At 46.7% G+C, this 23,902-nt stretch overlaps 1 protein-coding gene across 9 annotated transcripts in view; it reads right to left on the bottom strand.

Moving 5' to 3' along the window:
- Nucleotides 1–23,902, bottom strand: part of stim1a (stromal interaction molecule 1a) — a 31,690-nt gene that overhangs the window by 2,842 nt on the left and 4,946 nt on the right. For 4 of the 9 annotated variants that reach the window (XM_027025109.3, XM_027025110.3, XM_027025111.3 and 1 more), the window contains exons 3-12: nt 20,569–20,699; nt 15,641–15,755; nt 13,876–13,987; nt 13,406–13,521; nt 10,884–11,061; nt 4,240–4,417; nt 2,874–3,041; nt 2,634–2,734; nt 2,187–2,419; nt 391–763 (exon numbers count right to left, since the gene is read on the bottom strand). In XM_027025109.3, the coding sequence (XP_026880910.2) occupies nt 391–763; nt 2,187–2,419; nt 2,634–2,734; nt 2,874–3,041; nt 4,240–4,417; nt 10,884–11,061; nt 13,406–13,521; nt 13,876–13,987; nt 15,641–15,755; nt 20,569–20,699 (1,705 nt within the window). Of the gene's footprint in view, nt 1–390; nt 764–2,186; nt 2,420–2,633; nt 2,735–2,873; nt 3,042–4,239; nt 4,531–10,883; nt 11,062–13,405; nt 13,522–13,875; nt 13,988–15,640; nt 15,756–18,423; nt 18,487–20,568; nt 20,701–23,902 lie in introns of those variants that run through there. The other 5 variants (XM_081699597.1, XM_027025112.3, XM_081699596.1 and 2 more) reach the window with 5 other exon arrangements.

Consider the following 23,902-nt stretch of genomic DNA (forward strand, 5'->3'; position numbering starts at 1 on the left):
GATCAGCGTTGCAAAAAAAGTCATCAGGACCAAAGCGTGACCATTAAAATACCACACTGTTAGTTTAGCAAGCAGGGGGAAAGGAGTGTGGGAATGCAAGCATGTGTGCCCGCGTGTGTGTGTACGAGAGAGAGAGATTAGGAGGCGAGTGAAATGAAAAACGTTGATGCACAAGCTCCTTGGAATGGCAGCAAGGCACTGACTATCGGTTGCTGGCTCTCTGGGACTACAGAGAAACCGGTTTTGATAAAACACCGCAACTGCACAGCAGAAGTAGTGTAGAAGACGATCTACTAAAGGTGAAAGGTCATAATGTAGGAGTGGCATTATGAGACTGTAGTCCCACTCTCATGCTGGGTTAGACGATTTAGGCGGCAGACAGAGGGGTACCCATGGCTGCCACTGCGACGGTGCTGTCGCGGGGTAGCTTCACAGGGCACATCCGGAATCGGTTCCATTGGCTGGAAATAACACGAGTGAAACAAGGAGGAATGAGGCGCAGCGGAGGACGAGGAGGATGGTAGGGAGGAAGAAGAGGCGGCGCAGATGATGGAGGGGTGCGAGACCGCTGCGACGAGGGGCGGCAGGCCCAGCGGCTCAAAGTGCCTGGGGGAATGGCGTGTGTTGGACCTGGCCCACGAGAGGTACGAGCCACCCTCCCCCTGGTGGTCCACGGGAGCGCGGCAGCCCTCTACCAACCTCTGCGAGCCCGAGCCCAGCTGCGAGTCAGCGTGCCGTTGGCGCAGGGACATCATACTGGGAGCTGTGGACACAGAAGGGCAGGTGTCAGCACGGGACACAGCGGGCGTGTTTCGGCACAGCAGCACAGCCGGTGACGAGAGGCTGTGCAGACTTGAGAAGGAAGTTCAGGTGCTGTTAAGTGGGGTGGCAGGGATATAGTGGGAAGATCCGGAACTGTGGATTAAACCGTGGAATGAACTGGGAGCGCCAGCTCTCACCACACTCTCCTCACACTTCTCATTCCACATGGAGACCTGAACTGGGTTTGAATTTGAATCGAAAAGCTATACTTCACTGGCTCATCTAAGAATCACATTAACACACCGGTCCCTTGGACTGTCAGTCAGTCAAGCGCTGCATGTGCTCAGTTTAAGAGAAAAGCGTGGATTTCAAATAAGGGCAGCTGTATGCATGCATTTCTAGCTTTTAAATACAAAGCGTGCAATAGTGAGGAACTGATTTTAAATGCCAAGAACTTGACAAAATGTTGAAAAACAGCAAAGACAGCCCTTCAAGCATTTGAGTAACTAAGACCACCTGGAGAGAGACGGTTCAGCCATTTGACAGCAGTAGCCTGTAAGAGGAGGAGGAGTTGGTGTAGCGAGATGCAGTCCCTCCACGGCCGAGTCTGCACATGGTCTGAGCCAAAGGGGGTTAGACTGAGGAGAGGTGTTGGATGAGGGGTGAAAGGAGGCAGAGAGTGGGGCGTGGCAGTCTTCTGCTATGGCTGGCACTCGGTGCTCCACAAGACCAGCGCCTAGTCAGCGTGGCATAACTTAATACGGTCGCAATAACAGAACGACAAATTTGAGCCGTGAAGCGACACCAGACAACAGTCACTGAGGGAACAGGAAGACAAAAACACAGACAGCGAAACGGTTGGCCTTAACTCCGTTACTGTGAGAGACCAGCGAATGAAATTAAGATCGACAAAATTGTTTTTTGCGTTTGTGCTAGGCCCTGAATTTTCTACGCTGTAGCATCATTTTCATATTGCAGCAAACATGGATGCCATGTTCGTCCTCTCAGAAAGGCACAGGCTGATAAAAGCCTTTAGAGCGTTCACGTCAGTGGGATTGTTGTAATTCATCTAACCAGCTTTCAGATTCAACACAAAAAATACAACCATGCACCGTTCTGTTGCGATCATTCATGTATTTTTAAGTCATCTGCAGCAATGTGACGTGAGCATCACAAGGAAGCACAACAATCACCAACCCCACCCACTCCGCCGAACAGTTAGAACACAAGCAGCGGTCTCGCATCCATCCGCATCTCCTCCTGAAGAGCAGTCTGATAAACATGACAGCAACCAGACGAGACAGAGCAATCTACTCAGGACAGGGGGAGGGTTTTTTTGGATTGACTCAACAGCCCCTTGACGGTTCTGTGAGGTCCCTTTATAGGCTTGGCCCTGATCCCATCAGGGCCCGCCGAGTCCTTACATTGCAGAGGTCCAGGTGCCACGATGTCCTCATCCATGTCGTCCATGTCGTCGGACATGACAAAGTGCTGGGGTGTGGCGCGACCGCCCACGAAGCTGGGGTCCACGTTCAGCGCAGAGGCCAGGGAGGGCAGGCCCGGGTTATTCACAACGGTGAAGCCAGTCAGCACCTCGATCTGCTGCCATCGGTGGAGCCGCTCACGCAGAGCAGCCGTTACCTCCCCCAGAGCCTGCCTGGAAGGGGAAGTAGAAAGTTATTATAAACAACAAATGTTGAACAATAAAGGATGTGAACTAAAATAAAGAAAATGGAAGAGAGATATTGTACGCATCCACAGATGGGTTTAGCATCAAGTGTCACAGTGTGAAAGGTCTACCCAAAGCTTCTCTGTCAGTAAGCGCATTACATGGTGAAGAATGACATCAGCGGTGGCGAACAGGCACTCACTTAGCTGCCAGGATTTTATGATCTACATCATCCAGTGAGGAACTGTGTGCCACATGAAAGGTCCCAAACAGTGTGTTCCTCTTCTTTTTGATTTTCTCAGCCTGAGCAACATTGGAGCAAAGGTTCACTCTTTGTGCAGAAGGTTGGTGTGTATAATCAACCAGTGTTAGGAAAACGATCATTAAAATGAAGTCTGAACAGAGTGGTCCTCAGATTGTGGTAAGAGTTTAACACACTAACCCCCTCTTTGGCCACCAGCAGCTGTCTCTCTGCGTTCTGTTTCTTGATGTTGTAGTACTGCACCTCCACCTCGTGCGTGAGCTGCAGCCATTTCTGCAGGGCCTCCGGAGGGGACCAGCTACTGCGGGACTCCAGCTCCTTCTCAGCTTTCTTCAGGGCCATGCGCACCTGCAGGGGGCACCAGGGTCAGCTCAACACCGGCCACGCGCTCTCTGCGACGCCTGTCCAATCTGAGTTTGGCGATTACGCGGCTAAAATGAAACCTGATCCAGGTACCAACCTCTTAACACCAGTACAAACTACGGAAAGCACTGGCTATTTAATGAATTGGGGTGGAAGACTAGTGTCATTAGTGTCACACCTGTCTTTATAATGTGGTTTCCAAGCAACTAATGGAAACCTGGTGGCCCACGGCAGCAGCTCAGGCCACTCGGAACGCATCATGTCCAAATCAAGAGGCAAAACGCGCAAAAAAGGTCATGGGCCAGTAGTCAGCCAGTACTTTCTCTCGTTCGGTGCTTGCGAGACAGACACCTACACAAATAGCGGCCCTGACCTGTACCAGGTGTAGCAACCCCCACCTCATTTAACAGCTCTCCAGCTAAGCTCCGCGAGAACAAGGAGCCAGACCACCGAGCAGCGTTCCCTTCACGGTCGCAGGACACGGGGCGTCTCCCTGGCTCGTCAGACTACACTAATGTGCAACGACTATCAAAACCCTCTTCCTGTCTGTTCTCATCCTCAGTGCTCATGACAGCCCGCTTCACACTTCGTGACCCTTTATGTAAGTTGTAGAATGGGTAGTTGGGTTTTATGACTGTTTGAAGCACTGCGTGGAAGTAGGCCACAATGTGATAACACTGAAGATTAGTGGTTCGATTACGGGAAAAGACGTGACGATATGCCATCTTTGTGTTAATGTGCATGGGCAGGATTCTCAATACCATTGGTCTGCAAGTGGAGCCATCCAAGATACAGGGTTTTTATTTTATTTACATGTCACACCTCACTGAACAAATCGCATTAATGTAGTGCAGTACAAGGACCCGGGGCCCGGCCGCCCTGCAGCGTTTTCCCTGCTAACTTGAAACCGTGTAGGATAGTAGGGCCCAATGTCAGGAGTTAAAGCCCCAGTGCTACAGAATGTAGCTCAGACCTCTGGAAAGAAAAGAAAAAAAAAAAAAAAAAAAACACTTCTGAACTGTGAAGGGAAGTTGATGATGACGTGCTGGAGACAGCAGTGACAGGGCATCTGACTCCATCTGCAGAAAATGACTTCCTCTGCGTTTCCTGAGCATTACCCAAAACATTTCTGATCAGATGACATTTTGCAAGCCTGTGGCCGAGCCCTTGAGCGGAGCCTCACCTGCTCGAGCTCCTCCTCGGCGTACTTCTGCCGGCTGAGCTCGTTCTCCGTACCCTCGCGGAGCTCCCGGAGCCGCTGCGCCTCCTGCTTGGCCGAGTTGATCTCGTCCCGGAGCTTCTGCTCCAGGTTGACCTTCTCCACCTCCACCGTGCGGTGTTCCTCCTGGGCGATGCGTAGCCTGCGCCACACAACACAGCGGCTTTCAGATCTCCACGCCGACACGCGTGCCTGCAGAGCGACGTCTCCAAGACGACTTGCAGGACATCGGACACGTTTCGTATGGAAACCTTACTGGAAACATGGCAAGTTAACAGAGGCCATTATTCATTACAGCTGCACATGACCAAATCGTAAAACGAGAATACACAAATGTCACCGATAGATGTCATCAGCTTCAACTTTAGCATATTTATATGTTCAACCTCACACTTAATAGGAGAGGGTGTAAATTTTAATGTGATAATTTGACTTGGTTTGTAGTTAGATAATCAAAAAGTGTTACCAATCACAGATATCAGTAATGTCATGAAAAAAATAGCAAGAAAAATATAATAGCACCACCACCACCACCACCACCACCCATGGGCATCTGTTTACTAAAATAGCATTTCGGTTTTATCACCATCACCATGTGTGGTTTGTAAATGTCACCTAGATTTTGCAGACCTGGACCAGCCAAGTATAAATAGATGCACACCTCCAGTTCTGCTTTACTAAAGGTTTTCCCTCTGGAAAGCTAAATGCCATAAATGTAAATGGATTTATTTCCTTCCTGGCCTTTTATTGGTATATTAAAATTACACCTGTATGAATTAGGGCATGCGTATTCCAAGCATCATATACATGAGGGCAATTCAGGGTGTGCCCTTTGCAAAAGAAATGCAAATGAGGCAGTGAAATTTCTGCTCATTTGTATACAATTTTGAATATGAATAATTTAACTACACTATGAATAATATATATTGGGACCAAGTTTTAACACATTCACTCTGCAATAACACAGTTTAATGAGTTTCCCCTGCACCGAAAACGTAGGAAATGAGAAGACATCACAGAGCTCTACATACATTCACCACATCACTGGCTGTCTGGTAACAGGCTTAAAAGTGCAATAGTGCCAGAGCCTGCTGCCACGGAGCACGAGGTTAAAAACAGACGGCTGACTATGACCCCTAGACCCGAGGAGCTGCACGGCAAGAAGACTGTTCAAAACTTTCTGACGTCTCGGCGTGGAATGGAAGAGGCAGAGCATGACGGCACAAGCGTGTCCTAATATCGATACTGATATCTTTTTTTCCATTAAAAACCACAGTGGAGCTGTAGTTTAGTTGTTTGGGGACTGCTGCCTTGCTCACTCCAGAAATTTACACTATAGTTTGTGTATATTTTATTAGTGAGTGTAATTCCACATGAACTTAAGTGGTTTTTTTTAAACAGTTCTTGTGAATTTCAGAGGCAAATGGCCGTGCTACCCACTACAGAACAAATGCAGCTCAGGCACTAAGTGAGCAGAGAGAGAGAGACAGAGAGAGAGAGAGAGACAGAGAGAGAGAGAGAGACAGAGAGAGAGAGAGAGAGACAGAGAGAGAGAGAGAGAGACAGAGAGAGAGAGAGAGAGACAGAGAGAGAGAGAGACAGAGAGAGAGAGAGACAGAGAGAGAGAGAGAGACAGAGAGAGAGACTTCATTCGAGCTCTTCTTAAAATGGCAGAAATGTGATCTAATAATGTAAGATGGTTATTCTTTTCAGGGAAAAAAAAACATTTTTTAAAAAGGTGAAGTTAGTTTATTCTCCAGGTTCTTATTCAAAATATCAGCTCTACCTTAAAACTCAGCAGGCTAACCGAACACAGGTTTGAATACACTCTTAAAGCCAACTTTATTAGTTAAGTTTAAATTATTCTCTCCTCTCCAGCTCCGTCAGGTTTTTGCTGGTTTCTCCGGCCCTAAATTTTCTTGACTTCATGATAAAAGCGCAAATGACTATTTTTTAAATAAAGATAAACAAATCATCATTAGTTGCAAATTGGTGGCAGTGACCAGTGCTAAAACACGCTCATTAGAAGGTGGGTAGCCTGTTCCCCACACTGGGTTATCAAAATGATAATCACAGAAAACACGCATGTCAGTGCATGGATATTTACATTTCAACGTAATATTTTTCAATCGTTAAACTCGAGTGACGTATAAACTGAACACAGACTAGCCCAGCTGTTACCATGTGACCTGCTAAAACAATTCCGGCTGTTATCACATGCACCGCACTGCTGTGCTATTTTCAGGCTGGATTTGTGAGGGTATCGGATCGGTTTCCTTGAAAATTCCTTCAACGATATCCGATCCAGCATTTTTTGCTGATATCGGCCCGATTCCCACGTGATATCGGATCAGTGCCATCTTTATTAGATAATTAGTACAAGGTCGACAAAGCTCTGTTGCCTGGAATGTCATTATATATCCTAAACACACTTCAAGATCATAAAAAAGGCAGTTAATTGCACCTTGCCTCGAAGCGCTAGGAATCATTTGAATTAGTTTAATACAAATACCAATAGTTGCCCCAATCATCTAAAGAAAAGAGAGCTACATTTATTTTAACTTGATAGAACTGGACCGTGTGGCTCAAACGCCAAAATGCCCTCTCTCATATGATAAAGTGTAATTCAATGATTAAATTAAACTTCTGCTCGAGTCTGATGTATTAACAGATTTGCCATTCAGCAGCTTAAAGCATCTTCAGATCTCATTAGACTGACAAGACATTTGTTGCAATAATATCCTTGTTTGCTTTTATTTTACTCCCCCGCCTCATAGATTTGCTTTATTTCCAGCGATTTAGGTTATATAACCATCTGGCCAGCAGGGGTCAGTAAGAAACTCCTGCAACATCAAGTGTGACTAAGAGGAAGCAGCAGTGGTGGTAAAGGGCTTGTGTAAGACGATCCGTGGGGAGAGCCAAGAGGGAAAACCTTAAGTCCACCATCCTTCTAATATACCAGGTCATGACCTTTGCCCTTCACCAAAGCAAGGCATGCACATGTGCGTACACATGCCCGTGCGCACACACCCAACACCCCCCCCCCACCCCCCAACACACCATAAGCACACGTTTAAAGTTTCATGTTTAAGACAGCCTAAACCAACAATTAAACTGCTGAAATGATACTGTAGTCAAGCCAAAACAGCCTCTGGTTGTGTTGCTAAGCAATGGACAACTTCGATTTCATTTTAATGACTGCCTCACTGCAGCCCTGACGTTCTTCGGTTAAGAAAGCAGTTTCGAGTGTTTTCAACGTCATAATAAATGCTCACGAAAGCTGCCGCGTTTCAACCCTACTTGCGGACAGCTTCCACGTTCGCGGCCAGGCCTCGCCCGATCTGCATCACAGGGGTTACGGACGCACCCTGCACAGACAGCAAAGAGCACCAGCTGACCCAAACGGGTAAAGCAAACAGGAAAGCCAGGCAAGCCTGCTACAGGAGCTAGCAACGTCCCACACAGTGGGGGCTCTTTCTATGTTTCTAATAACGAGATACACCAAAAGTGTGCTTTTCATTCATTCGAGCTGTATATGAATATTTGAGCCATACAAATTAGTCTTGACCACCTTGTAAATGTATGTTTACAACAGTGTAGACATACTGAACATTGCTGGGATGATTAACAACCTGAAGTAGAATTGAGAGACTTCATAAATCAGAAACACGATTATTTTTAATAATGAACAACTGTGTATGCCTCGAGTTGAAAGCACTGCACATTATTACATTTTTTTTTAAAAATGTTAAACTGCAGTACAAATCCTATTCTTTTAGTCCAAGTCTCAGTCAAGCTAAGATTTTCAGCAGGATTCAGACCCATTTCAGTGTGAGACTGAAGACACTGAATGCGTCGGGGAAAACCACATTTCTAGAGCTACTCATTTCAGGAAGAAAATGCAGGCTTGGCCTGAAAAGCATTCCAGTGCCCCTATGGCTCTTGAGCAGATCGTTCTACTGAGGCATCTTAAAAAAAAAAAAAAAAAAAAAAAAAAAGGCGATACAGTCACCTTGAAACCTAAGGTTCTTGCACCTGCAGTACTGTCGATACCTGAGCAATAATGAGTCATTATGAGCATAGAATAAGAGAAAGATCATAGAGCGGCCAGTCAGTGGGCTCTGTTCCTCTGCACCCTCTCAGCCCCGCCGGTCCTCTGGGCTGCATTCCAACTAGGCTGGATTTTCTAAACGCATGCATTACCTAGCTGAACCACGGCAGCGTAGCTGCGTACGAGCAAGGGAGTGCCCGTTTTAGAGAGGAGTCATTCCTTTCGAGCCAGTTAAATAATTGTGTGAATAATCACCTGCTATCAGACTCAATCATGCGCTTAATGCCTGTGGGCAAAACCGTCCTCAAACTAAACATCGCTGTGGAGCTACAGATAACCAGTCACTGAGGCTAGCAACACACCTCATCCGGTTGTGTCATGCTGTCTGATCATTTCTTTTTTTTTCTCGTGTGTGTGTGTAAGGAGGGGGGCGGGGGGGAGGGGTTTCTTGTACAGATGGAAGTAATGGCCCGTGAGGAGGCACACAGTTTGTCTCAATCGTGAAATCCGGGAATATAAACGTACTACTCCACTTGTGTGTGGTGTGTGTGTGAGAGTGAGAGAGAGAGAGAGAGAGAGAGAGAGAGAGAGAGAGAGAGAGAGAGAGAGAGAGAGAGAGAGAGAGAGAGAGAGTGAGTGAGAGACTCGATGACGGTTGAAAGTGATTTCATCTGACGTGAGATCTTTCCACCTCTCGTAGCCAAGGCCATGTTCTGCATCATCATTGGAGGCAGGTTATGTGCACAGATTTCATTACAGACCTCGTGTGCATCCGAACTCTAGCTGCTATGGCAACAAATAAAGACGTTACAGAAACGGCCCCGTCGCGTGGACGATCAAAGAGCAGAGGGCATCTACTCTTCTAGCCCTCATCTTCCAAGGATCCTACTATGAGCCAGTGAACTGTGAGATCGTTGTCAGTGCAGTGGTTTGTCATTACAGGAACATACGTCTTTATACCTACACAGGAAATTGCACAACAGCACAAAACTGATGAAACTTTGGTAACCATGATATATAATTATCCAGGGGCTTAGCTGGTTGAGTCAGAGCTGGAATGATCCAAGCAGTACACCTGGGGTCTAGCTCAGAGCCAACACGAGATGCTAATTCATGAAAATCAAACAAAGTATATAACGACCAATTAGGTTAGGTTCAGAATGCCTAATGACCAAGCAGAAAATCAGCGGAAAGTCGCAACTTTACTTGATGGCACAAATACACTGCCAGATGTCACAGTCCCACACTAGCCCTTCCCCAGCCACTCCTTAGCTAGCCATTACTTCGTCGGGGGGTCTGAGGTCAGACCACGAAAGCAGCTTTAAACTACTGAGGGAAAGGACCTCAGGAACTTCTACCCACGAGTGCAAGACATTTCCTGCCTCGCATGCTCAAAATAGAACCTACAACCTTTCGGTCTTTAGTCATCGTTACCAAGGCCCCAGCTGCTGATCGTATCTCTGTCCTGCAGAGGCAGTTCTTAATGCAGTGTTGCCGCGGCTTCAGTTAGTGGCTGAAAGGCCAACTCACGAGTATATTTACGAGCTTGCGCTCCAGCATGAATCCAGCCGGGGTTAGTCAGCATAGCCAGCGAGTTCAGGTTGGCTAACTGCGGGGTTTGGGGCTAGCCAGCTCCCGTGCGGGCGAGCGATGGGGGCTTCGCGCAGGAGTGTAACTGAGTCGGTCTACGTGGCTCGCCCCGTGTCTGTCAAGGAACACCGGCAGCTCTGAATTCTGCTATTCAGCTGCAAAACGGAATGAGCCAAGGGCTGCAGTGTTGGAGCTGCGCCCACACACACACACACACACACACACACACACACACACACAAAGCCTTTCCATGCTTGTCTTGGCCTTGGTGTCTGTGCAGTGCTAAAGGCCACCATGTTTGGAAGGGATCTCAGAGAGGGTACTTCGTGGTCAAATGCAGAGGAAACAAAGCCCCAACATTAACACTTTCACTTGTCCTCATGCTAAACACAGAGCACATTGCTATGTGAACCATGTCAAGTTATCTGATGGTTTCCTAAAGATGGTTTCACCGTCATCCTTTCTGATCATGGAAGCAAATCCATTATTTAGGAGTTACAGAGAATTTCTGAGGCAACAGCTCGACTGATTGAGGCAGCGCGACAGTGTGGCGATGCACACTCATCACAAAATAAGTGCATGAGTGGAATAAATTAGGCTTTGTCCCCAAATCATTGCCATAGGGAGGCAATTACCAGAGAACGTGACAACACAGAGCTCAGTTCTGTCTGTGACAGCACATCGTCCTGTGAAGAAACGTTAACAGCCCTCAACAAAGTCTGTGCTGCAACTCCTGCAGTAATTCCATAGTGCTAGTTGTTTCCAGGTACCTTAAACCACATGATGACTGCATCTGTGAGTCCAACATGCCATCATATAATCCAACCCAGCAAAGATTTCTTCACTAAAATGCCAATTTAGACGGTTATCGGGTAAAAGGACACCCTCGATTACTCTTGCTATTGAATGACGGTTCGTGGTTTACAGGCTGGGGCCTAAAATTAGGAGAAGGAGAGGGAGATCTCACTTCTGCTGCAAGTCATGCAGGCTCTGCTCAGCCCTCTGCAGGCCCTCCAGGTCCTTCATCATCTTCTTCATGTGGTCTTTGGAGTAGCGGTTCTGGATGTACGCGAACCAGCAGCCACCCATGCCAATCACGATGGACACCACCAGCATGAAGTCCTTTAAATGGTTGTGACTGTTCACTGCAGGGGGGGGACAGGAAAAAAAATTATTAATTAAAAGGAGAGAGGTCATTCATTCATCGGCAGTGCAAAAATCTGGAAAAGCTACTAGACCACAGCAAAAACAACAACAAAATCCGAAGCCACCAAAGCAAAAACAAACAAGCTGCTTGTTTAGGGTTTGTTATTTGTTTGTAATCTAAATGTCCAACACGCCTCATCCTGTATCGAGTTGCATCATGCCAGATTCACACCATCCACGTGTGTGTGCCCACTGAGCCTGAGGCGCACAGCGAACGGGAGATTAGATAACCTGACGCTCCAATGCGGCGGCTGGCCACGACGCCTCCGAGGCTGCCTGTGGACACGTGCAGATTCCTGTCTGAACATCTTTTGTGCTGCCCGCAACATATGGCCGTCAGCGCTCATTACAAAATCCATTCACAGTCAGCGCCCTTCTTCAGCTGCCATTCACGCATGGAACCCTAGACGCGACTCCTGTCACTACCAGATGATCGTGCAGGGCCCAGCGTCGGCACAGCACGAGGGCCTGTTGAAATTGGTCAAGTGGGCGACATGCATGAACCATGGGGGTCCACAGGTGCATCTGCACAGGCAATGAAGGCAGGGGTCGGGTCACAGAAGGGGCCGTCAAACACACCGGGGCCGCCACAGCCGGCCCCTGCGCAAAGCACGGTTTGATATCTGCCGCGCTGCCTCCTTCTCTTCTCGTTTTCTCATCCGAGACACGGAGCTGGTGCCTTTAGCTTCCCGACTTCTCAGCGACAAAAGGAAACGTTTCTGGCATTGGTGCTTACTGAACGGCATTCGCAAACGTGTGTTTGAACGCATGCAGAATGGGTGTCTTGGCTGCAGACAGGATGTTAAAAAAAAAAAAGAAGTACATACAGCCCTCTATGTTTTGCAAGTACTTTTAAAGGCGTTCATCATAATCTTGTCAGTGTGTCACGTTGTCACTACAAGCTGAAATATAGGCGAGGCAAGTTTATTTATATAGCAACTTTCATACACGACGTCAATTCTACGTGCAATAGGGCACTGAGGAAAAGTATAAAGTGCGATAGAGAGACTGAGGAACTGCAGCTGAGCGGGGAAAAAAAAAAAAAAAAAAACACAAAAAAAAAAACACAAAAAACAAAAAAACACCTACCAAGGCCATGCACGGCTAAACTCTAAACCGCTTGGTTACGGTCAGCGATGCAGTCTTCTTCAGTGTGTTAAATATCCATCATGTTCGATAAAGTTACAAGCATTCTGGCAGTGTCAGTAGAGGCAGCGATGTAATGTGTTTACACAGTGGATTACTCAAAGGCTCTATTACTCTGCAGCTATGCGGTCTGTGCCCTCAAGCAGAGAAGCAGAGCGCTGCAGTGCGATTACGGGGCATCCAGAGAGACGGAGTCTTTGGGAAGCATCTTTGGGAAGTGGCTGGACACAAAAGGGAGAACCACAGGGACGAGAACCACTGGTGTGGGGAACAAAAACAAACAAACAAACAAATAAATAAATAAATAAATAAATAAAGATAAGCAAATGGCAATTGGTGGGATGCATCAGTATTGATCTTTGTTTTTAAAAAGTTGGGTAGGATTGACTGGGTAGGTATGGTGCACTGACTGGGCTGATTGGCTAGGCATGGAGTCTAGTTTGGCAGGTATAGATTCTGATTGGGTGAGTATGGCATCTAGCACATGGAAACATTCTACAATTCAGGGATGGCAGAACAAGAGGAACAACTTCAGAAGGGAGCACGGTGCCAACCAGCAACTCGTGCTCAGAATGCAGAGCAATCCTCCCCCAACACACATAACAACCCCCTCCACCCCGTCTGCCACTCCCTCCGCGCTCCCTGGAAAGGCATTGGGGCCACCAGGTGCTCCAGTGCCTACGTGGCACTGTGAATCTCACAGGGACCTCTGCACAGCATAGCCATGTATGTCCAAAATGGAGTCTCTGGGACCCCCGGGTGCATTGCTTTCCACTGGGAACGTACACCCCTGTCTAAAACATGATCCTACGTATATTACCTAAACACGGCCATAATGTCGATAGCCGCGCACCATGAGCCGCTCGCACAGGCAGTGGATAAACAAATGAGCTGTCAGACTACTTTGCATGGCTGGCGAGTCAATGAAGTCACACAGGGGTGGCCAGAAAACAGAGCGTCGTGCTCACAGGCAGACGCAGACGAGCTGCCGGCGGAGGTGACATTTTTGCACAGCTCCCTGTTGACGCCCCAGATGTGGAGATGTAATCGTAACAGGTTTCTCAAGTTAGGCGAAAGACTAACTGCTCGCGTGGCCCGGGCCTGCCTGCTGCTAGGGAGGGGTAACGGCTCACTCACTCATGGGAGCTCCAAACAGAACAGTGTCCAGCGCCTTCAGCTGCAGCTTCTGCGCATGACTGCGGTCCAGAATCTTCAGCACGGTCACCGTTAGCGTGCTGTTCTTCACAGCCAGGCTGGGGGGAGGGTGAAGGGCGGGTATGGAGAGATGCAGACAGATAAGATGAGGACTGCAGCACCGAGGAAACATCTGAGACAACGTACACCGTTAAAACCACCCATCTGACGTGTGGAAGAAACAGACCGTGTTCTTTATAAAGCACAGCACAGACACAGACACAGACACAGACAAAACAAAACCCACCTCAAATGGAAAAGCACGTTATATTTGTGAAAAGCCACAGTAAAACCTGAAGCATGAAAAACAGATCTTAAATGGACCTGCTCTGCATGCACCACTTTAAAAAACGGTGAATTCTGGTGGGTGGGCTGCTACATGAGCAGCAGGCATTAACAGGGTGTGGCTTTACCGGGGCATGGCCGTCCCATTCAAGTTCATCTTCCGGAAAGCCTCCACATACTGCGGTAGTTCCACGTAGGACTCCAGCCACTCCACCACCTCGTCTACTGTCCAGTTATACACTGCAGAGCAAACACACACCAGACTGTTTCAGGTAGGGCTACATAATCGGCTAACACCAAAATGCAAAAAATAATAAATAAATAAAAAGAATAATGCCACATTTACTGTCGGAAAATTGCTGTTTGGTAACTGAGTGGGATTAACCAAGCAAAAACAAAGGGAAAAGTAAACAAATCCATGCAGTCAGAGTATTCTAATGGATGTAGCATTAACAGTAGTAATTATCGTGACACTCAAAGCAAGAACTGTATCAACAAAGCCCACTGGGAATAGCTCTGTATATCTGCGCTTCTAGACATGATAATGTGTTTTCTTGCTCCATTAATGAATGGACTGAAATCCAACTGAGTAATGCATGGGGTCAAACTGTTCAGTGGATCAGGTCACATCAAAAAAGTGGATGCTTTCAGCTGAAAACGGCGACGCAAAAGAACCGACAAGCGAGAAACGCTTGATGAAGCCCAGTCATCGTTCTGAGCTGAGAGCGGGTGGGCAGACGTTCGGCTTTAAAAGGCTGGGGTGCTTAATCTGCTGGGAGACAGGGGTAGCACGGTCTCCTCTGCTCTGCCTACACAGCTCACCCAACCTTTGAAATGGAACTGCAATGCAGAGTAGTGAGGAGAAGGGGGGGGGGGGGGGGTTGGCACACAAGGAGAGAGAGAGAGCGCGCGCCCGAGAGAGAGAGAGAGCGCACATTGCAGGCCAGCCTTGCAGCCGGAGCCCTGGGGGGGTCTGCAGCCGGGCTTATCAGAAGGTAAATGGGCAGCTGCGGGTTGGATAATGCCACCACTCCAGACTCTTCTCGGCTCCTCCGCTACGCTCTCCTTATCTCCGGCCTAGCACCTGATAAACACCACGTCCCAGAGCAGCAAAGCACAGGAGCTCGCCACATACACAGCATTACTGAGTAACGTTATGTTTAAAAACAAACAGTTATATATTTATATAAGAGAGCAAACCAAGAATGAGTCAAAGTCCACAAGGGGCAGAGCAACAGCAGCAGCAAGATCAAACAGCTGCAGCACACACGCACACAGGCAGGAAGCAAAATATTCAAATCCATTCTTCACCTTAAAAGTAGGCCCAAAAAATGTCAAATGAATGTATTGAAAGAAGCCCAAGTCAGCCTAATCAGTGTGTTCCAGCTCAACGGGCAGCAACTCCTGAGTCAGTTCCATCCCTAAAGGTCAGCACTCATCACCTCAAACACTGAAGCACTCTGGCTTTTCCTCACACTGCAAAATGCTTTAAAGATTTTTTTTTTCTGCATCTCCCCCTCTTTACGTAAACAAGCATATCACAATTTCACTGGGTTCACCTTGCTTCTGCAGTCTTGAAAAATGACAGTTGGGCTTTTTAACAGCGCTAATTAACATTCACACTACGAGGTCTCATTTTGAAAGTTCCCCCGGTGTTTAAGGCTCTCAGCGGACCAACAACTCTTCAGAATTCTGACGGGTTATACCACACATGACGTAAGGGGCAGGACGTTCACTTGTCTCACAAAACTGGGTTGTGCCACGTCTTAAATGTTGGACAGTGTTACATGCTGAGACGGGATCTAATATGGAATATTTTTACAAATAATCCAAGGAAGCACATTTGGGAACTAGCAGAGAGAATTAAATAAATGCATTTAAAGGGAAGCCTACCTTTAGAGCTTTTCCATGAATGCCACAAGTCCTCCACGCTGATGAACTGGTCATCACCATGGAAACTGTTGTGCTTGGCTTTGGGGTCATGGTAGTTTAGGTCCTCCCTCAAAAACTGTGGGATGAAAGTCAGAATTTTATCACAGCCATAACTGTCAAGTCTCTCAGTCTGAAAACTGTACACAGTTTAGGATTTGAGATGCATCCAAGCCATCTGAAGGCTACCAAGAGAGTATTAAGGACTGATGTTTCGTACAGAATTTATTTAGTAAAGGAATAGTAAGGATTGCGCTGATTTCTAGATAAAATTATCCAAGTCTGCCTTATACCAACTCTCAGCCATTGGGGCATAAAAACAGTGAACGCTTTAGAGCCCCTGTCCTCCCTACAGGTGAAACAAAGTGCAAAACTAACAAGTGCCACATGGTCTTTAGGGTCACGTGCTGACCCAAGCGAAAAAGTTCTGACTGCTCTCCATGGCTTGGTTCGTACCAACTGCAGACCCGGAAACAGTTCCAACTCTCGCACCACCCTTCCTGTCGAAGGAGTCTCTCCCGAACAGCAAATGACCTCAAATGGCGCACGCACAGACAATCATCAGCTGGTTAGAAGGCGACGAGGAACTCTTGATGAGATAGGCCGACAGACAGAGAAGGTGGTGGCGTGTACATACTTTACATAATCCACGAGGGCGGCAGGGGGGTTACCACAGCTAACCAATCTATTTGCAATACCACCAAGGAAACTCATTTCATACCTCTGTCATGGAATTTGTGTACAATCTTTAGTGCAACCCCTTTCTTCTACTTCCTACTAGAATTTTTCTCTGGTCAATGAATGATCAAGGCGCGTCTGCGTCATCAGTCTAACTGTTCGCATTGTTTGAATTCTCTATTGACATGAGCTCTCGCTAGCGGCACATGAAGTCTCTGTGTCTGACGTTGGCGTACACATTTGCGCTGCTTTGTCCATTTGCCCTATGGCACATCCTCGCCCGCAGTAGGAATGACCCAGTTTCAGCGCAGTGCAAACGGCCCTGCACTACTGTTCGCGGCATGCACTGAGAAACTCCAGGCCTAGTGCTGTACTCTAAACCAGGAAGTGACCTATGACCAGGGTGTGTCTCCCCATGGGTCCTTGCTTGCTTCAGTCAATCAGCTCTTTTCAGCCTGGGAGTTCTTCTGAATGCTTCACACTTCTTTTTACAGAAATCCAAACGTGTTATGTCAGGTTAAACCTCATAAATCTTATTGCGACACGAACGTCAGCAGCCATAACCATCTAAATGCCAACCATGACAACGTAACAGTGCTTACTTGTTAAATCTGCGTGTGCTAGTGCTATAGTGTCACATGCTCCCCTGTGTATGAATGGTATTCAATTAAAAAAAGCCAATGACACTCAGAGAGAACAATTCTCCCCATGTTAACAAGTTTGTACCCTGAAAAGGGGTGCAACAAAATGAAATGTCAACTAAAAGCAACAACTGAATTAACTGCCAACTAACAATTGTCGATTAGTTGGTGACGTCATCGTATGCGTTTTTCTGCGGCACGCTCTGACATGGAGGCTTTACTGCTTTCTGGAGTGAACAGTGGTACAATGGCAACACTTTCAGGGCCACAAACCGCCTACGTGTGGGAACATTTCAGTTTTAACGGCCAAAAAAAAAAAAAAAGGTTGGGAACTGCAACATTTGCAAATCTGACCTTGCCTGGCATTGGGGGGAGGGGGATGACATCAGTTATACTGGAGCAGCTCATCTCTGTAAATTATCTTGCTAGTGTTAATGTTAAATACATTTTCTCTTGATCTGTGAATTGTTAATGGCACCAAACACAGTGGCACCTCCAGAAATTTTAGGGGTGACCATATGGGGCCACTGAAAGTCTTGGGGTGGCACGCCAAAACCAAAAGCCATGACTTCATTTTAGGAACTCTATGGACCCCCCCCCCCCCCCGCCCCCCAACAATCCCCTTTACTCCGCCCCTGGTTGACGCGCGATACAACGAGGGCGCCCCTGGTCAAAGTGTGATCGTGACGGCAGCTGCCTGCCTGCATTTGTCATTTCATATGAACTACTGCAAATATATACATTGCTGATTAAAATGAACAGTACCCAATGTAAAATATCACAGACATTATTCATATGAGAGTCCATTCTCCGAGGGGGAAGCCAGTGACTGTATAAGGGTAGCTGGGGCTCCCCCTCCTCCTGGTTGAACATGCTAGCATTCTCAGCTTCTGTACTCGGATGCACGATGGATAAAAGTAGTGCTTAAAATGTGCCATAAATTTACAAATCTTTACACTGTCCGTGGAAAATATGCTGCTTCCAAGTGAACCAGTTTCTGAACCGCGAACAATTCTACAGCTCCTGTCTTTGCACACGTGCTCAGTGTAGGTTACAACTGAATGAATTTGAATGATTTCGGTTTGTTTCGTCTCGTTCGAACTTGGTTTTGGGGAGAAAAACAAAAAAGTGACGAAAAACACATTTCAGTATCTACACAGGAGTCTAGAATGAGCAAAATATGGCTTGAAAGTAGATCTTGCAAACTGAAATTTAGAAGAGCAATATGTCTCTAAAACAATGCCTTTTTGTCAAATGCGGTCCGAAGAGAAATTATGCCACTGGCAGTGAATGCCCCTATAATGCAGAGGATGGAAAATGATTAGTGTGCACAGTAGAGGGGCAGAGTGCTGCCTGGAGAGTTCAGCAAGCAAGTAGTTAAAGAGCAAACTACTGAGCAGCACACGTGAACAGTGAGGGCTGACGCACCTGTACAGCTCCACAACCTCACAATCTCTCAAAAGAGGGCCAAAAGTGTTAACTTCCACGAAACTGCAAATATCAAACAAAAGGCATGTGAAAAGAATAAAAGGGGGGAATAAAAACTCTGCATTTCATTAAGAGCTTAACAGCCTGAGTAGCATGCTCATGCACTTACTGAGAGAAAACAAATAAAACCTGTTTTATCAGGAAAACAGGACAGCAAGAGAGTAAATGTATCCTAATGTCACTCTAGCACTTTCAAGCAGCCAAAAAGTTCAACAATATTTTTGTGTTCATATACACACATAATCTGTTAACACCAAGCATATTTGAATAAAAAAAATAAATAATAATAATTCTGAATGAGTCATCTGTTGCATTGTATGAACCATGACAGCAAGACCTTGCATTTCCCACAGCACCCCCTCATGTTCTCCGAGCTTTGACACGGATCAGCGGGTGCACTGTGGACGCAAACGCAGGAAGGAGGATCAGCTGCTTGACGCGAACCGCGCTGATCATGGCCGAGTTCCCGTCACCTGCAGGGAAGCTGGTCTTGGCTCTCGGGATCCGACAAGCCGTCTGGATTCTTCTAGAACTTTGAGCTTGCTGGCAGAAGCCAAGGGCAGGCCCCAGGAGACGCTACCATTTTCCTATGCACACATTAGCTGCGATGCTGGCTGCAGCAGAGCTGCACGCCCCCACAACATACTGCCCATATGACAAGGAGCCAGGATGGGCACTCGCTTTGGACGGGTGCTCTGTTCAGATGGGCCAGGGCACTGAGAGGAAACCCGCTTATTTCACACGGGCATAGGAGTTTAAGTTTTACATAAACAGACAGGCTCTGTGACTATTCACTACATAGGTCTTTAGTCGGGGTTGGGGCCTTATCTGCGTTTTCCTGACCTTCTCCACCCATTTCACACAAGGCTGCAATGAACTGAATGTTAAAATCAGTGAACTCAGAAGTTGGCCTGCATGACTGGCTGAAAGGTCAGTGGTTGGCATACCACCATTGAATTTAACAATTAAATATCAAAACAATACCAAAAGAAACTACTCAAGTCACAGATCTGAGTTACACATACCTGTATTAAAATTATCCTGCACAACAATGCGTCTGGAATTTCTGTTCCCAACTAACTCTGCTAGTTAACAAATGATGGTAGGCACACAACTAGCTGACACATCAGTGATTCAATCCTATTGTATTAATACCTAATCCATACTCTGAAAACTTTGAAAATAACTTTGCACATATCCATGTAATTGTCCTGGCAATAAAACAATGGCTTGTTCAAATCCATACTACTGCATAGACCCCATGTCCAGACCCCATGAGAACTGAGCGACACAGAGGGACGCCACCCTGCCCTGCTGATCAGGAGCGTGTTTCCCGCAGGGCTCTTGACCACAGCGGGTGTTCAGCAGTGCTGGTTTGCTGCTGCCTTTTCATGGCATTAAAAGTAGTAGCGGTTAACAACGACCTGCCGAGGGATCAGCCAGCCTGGCGTGGGAGGGGCTCAGGGCTGCACCGAGGCTGGGGGTGGGACTTGCACACTAGCTCTCAAAGGCTCTCCCCGGGCTTCTCGACGGCTAGCAGGGGAGCCACACTTTATGGCATTATCAGAGCTGAGCACAGCCTTTCTACAGAAATGCTCCCTGCATCTCACAGGCCAAAAGAGGAAGTGGACAGGAAAGTTGAGAAACATTATAAAGAGAACGACACCAGTTACAGTGAGGTTCTTGATAGCATAAAAATGGAACAAAAAAAAGACCACAAATTCCAGCCAAAGACTAACAGAAAAGTGGGGGGGGGGGGTTTCGAGCCTTAGCAGGTGGCTGGCAGCCCAGAGACGAGACAAGACAGTTAAAGAAATCACGAGTGGCCCAAACCTCATCATGGGCGATCAATCTCAACAGACACATCTAAGTAACAGAGGGTTACTGTGGTCAAAGCTGACAGGTGATGGTTTTAAAAGTATAAATGAACCTTACCAGTGGCAGGATGATCATAAATTTCAGTCTTTGGAGTTTTAAAGCTTAAGGCCATTGCTCCCAAAAATCATCAACACTGAGCCCAAAATTGCTTTAGGTTTAAGGTGACAGTGCTGCATTTTAGCAGACTCTCGTAGGTGACACACTGACCCCGTCCGTCTCCACCACGTCCACGTTGCCGTTGGCGTCGTCGTCCATCTGCTTGTGTATGCTGCGGATGGCCTCAAAGCTGAGGATGGCGTTCTCGTCCTGGCACAGGGGCTCATCAAGCCGGCACATCTCTGGAGGAGGGAAGCACAGTGGCCGTGAAACCTACAGCGGCCCTTCTCAATTACTCAGTTACACTCGACATTCACTGCTCCTCCGATTCAAGAAAACGGCCATCATCTTTTATTGCGTGTACAAGGACAATTGTGAACCATCAGGAAGGACAGGGAATAAAACAGCACCGCCTAATTAAGCATTATGGGCAGAGGCTGACACGTTACACCCTGCTGGCCAAACGACTGCAGCTTTGCCTCCGAACGACAACCTGAAGGGGAAGATTTGGTGCCAAGGAAGGATGTTTACACGTGGAGCGAGAGGTCCTGATGTTGCTTAAAAATTGTGTGGTTTGTGCAACAACACTCCTTGCAGTGCTACGGCAGCAGTTTGGTTCTCAGTCCCACAGAACAAGCGGTGAAGGTTACTAAACATAGGCTTGACTGTGGCATTAACTTAAACTAGTCAGCTACTATTTTTAGGCTGCAAATTCTGTACAGCTGTTTTGCCACCACTACACAATGCCAGTCTGATGTTTGGAGTAATGTTTCAAAGAGTGGTGTGATGCAAGCAGATTTGAGCATCCAAAACAACCTGTGTTGACAACACATGCCAGGTTGCAAAAATAAATAAAACCTCAAGGGAACCAAACCATGCGTAACAACGTCAACAAATGTGTCCCTGTGTATTCATAGCACAAATTAAATAAATGCTGAAGCTAAATAGTAGTCTTACCAATTCACATTGCCTGCCCATTTCAAGAAAGTCAAGTCCTCGAACATACTAACAATAATAATGACCACATTTTCATTTTGACATGCTCAAACTCAAGGTTTTCTTTAAAACCAACCAGCAATCCAAGACATACGGAGAACACCCCATAATCCCAATAAAAATGAACCCAACCCGATGGGGTGCAAGAACACAAGTCTGACCAGTTACGAGTAGATCTCCATCTACAGTGACTCTGTGGCTATGCCTCTACACTTGCCACTGTTACCAAACAGGCAGCACACAAACTGGGGGGAGAGCATAAATAGAAGCAGCTCTCCACCGAGGGTATGCAGCAACTCTGTGTGCAGGACCGTGACCCCTGGCCTCAGGGGCCCCTCACGCGTCCTGCAGTTATGCATGGGGTCTCAAAGATCAGGTCAAAAAAGGGGTACGGCTGGTAACTGACCCCCAAAACATATCATCCACTAGAGGTTATGAACAGCAGCGATACGTCACCAAAAACGGCATTTTGAAGTAGTAAGAATGAGTCACAAATGAAGGAGAATTCCTATAGATTAAACCTATTACCCGTTCAGTATAGTATTAAATAACATCTAACCACTGAAAAAATTAAGTCATAAAAAGGAACAACCTATACATGCCCAAATTAGGCAAGAATCCAAATTTGTTAAGCTAGGATTGGAACCAAACACTACGTGGCCATCTCTGCCTCTCAACCTTCTTCACACTAATCCATATGCTGTACATTTCATATCTCACTAAAGTGAAGATGTACTTTCTCCCTCATCAGAAAAGCAAGCTGTGACATGCCACAAACTATTTGTTCTTCATTATTTGTTTAAGACGTCTCTGCCCCCTTCCTGTCCTCCACCCACACAGTTCAGCACAGCCTCCCAGATCGCAGTATAAAGGACAGGACAAGGGGGTAGGAGGCGTGGTCTAACGTGAGTGATAGCTAGGCAGTTCCACAACGCTAGCGGCCAAGGCTTGCACCTAGCTTGTGATGGTGTGGTTTAGCAGTCAGGGCCCTGCTACTTCAGTTCAGTTCAGTTCAGTTCAGTATGCATTTGAAAACTACAAGGGACTCTGCTGTCCGGACAGCAAGTTGGAGTTCATTCCACCATCTTGGAGCCAGAACAGAAAATAGTCTCGATGCTTGTCTTCCATGAGACCTAAAGCATAGTGTTCCAAGCCGAGCCGTACTTGAGGTTTGAAGTACTCGAGGTACGGATCGGGTTTTGACCTTTCACATCGTGTATGGAGGGGCTGGTCCATTTTTGGGTGTGTAGGTAAGCATCAAGGTTTCAAACTTGATGCAGGCAGCTACTGGAAGCCAATGAAGGGAGAGCAGCAGTGGAGTAACATGTGAACTTCGGAAGATCGAAGACCAGTCGAGCTGCTGCATTCTGGACTAGTTGTAGAGGTCTGATGGCTCTTAGAAGATCAGCAAGTAGCGAGTTACAGTAGTCTAGCTTTGAGATCACAAGTGACTGCACAAGTACCCAAGAGGCTTCCTGCGAGAGAAAGGGATGAATTCTTCGTATATTACAAAGGAGAAATCTGCAAGACCGGGTTAGATTTGAAACATGAGTTGAGAATGACAACTGGTTGTCCAAAGTTATACCCAGGCTACAGGCAGCTCCATATACAATACTTCATCTATTCAGATGCTTTACCTGTGGCGTACTAAGCGTCTACACAAGACAGATTTATAAAAATAAGGAAATTTAAATACACAGTTCACCAAACACAGGAAGCAAATACTTATTACAAATATACAAATATTCTCAAACTAATTAAAATGTTTAGCTTTTTTCAGGCCACATCTTTACCTCAAAGGAAAAAAAAATAAAAAATTTTGAAAAGAAAAACAAAAAAAAAGGAAACAATATATTTCCTCATCACCAACAGGCCATGTCATACAATATGAGTGATTTCTGAACACGCAAATAATACACTTGTGGTGGAACAGGTTTACCATGACGGTCTGATATCCACTCTGTGCCGAGCTGCATTTCCAGCTTTGCGAGACTTGACCCAAATTTGCACAAATGAGAATGAACTACCCGTCAGTACAGGCCTAGCAATCAAGAGGAAGACAAAGGCAGGTGGGGAGAGGGTGCCTGGGACTCCTCTGCCCCTCAGGATACCTTACATCACTTGCTTTTATTGAACCCGTCAACACTGAAAGTAATATTACTTTTAGCAGTAGTAGTCCCATTTGTATAGCTGCTTTCTCAAGCCCGAGGATGCTTTACAGATAGAAATCAGCTTTTACAAAAACACACACACCGGTGGCAAGCAGCATCTGATTTGCACATACTGTACTTTGAGAAACCACAGCTCCCCAGGGCACTGAAATGAGTACAGTAGAAGGGGAGGAAGTTAAGACCAGGACAGGGCACCAACCATTAGTGTAGACACACACAGACACAGACACACACAGACACAGACACACACAGACACAGACACACACAGACACACACAC

Source organism: Electrophorus electricus, chromosome 17 (assembly GCF_041902795.1).
Source record: "Electrophorus electricus isolate QZ-2024a chromosome 17, ASM4190279v1, whole genome shotgun sequence".
Classification (NCBI taxonomy): domain Eukaryota; kingdom Metazoa; phylum Chordata; class Actinopteri; order Gymnotiformes; family Gymnotidae; genus Electrophorus; species Electrophorus electricus.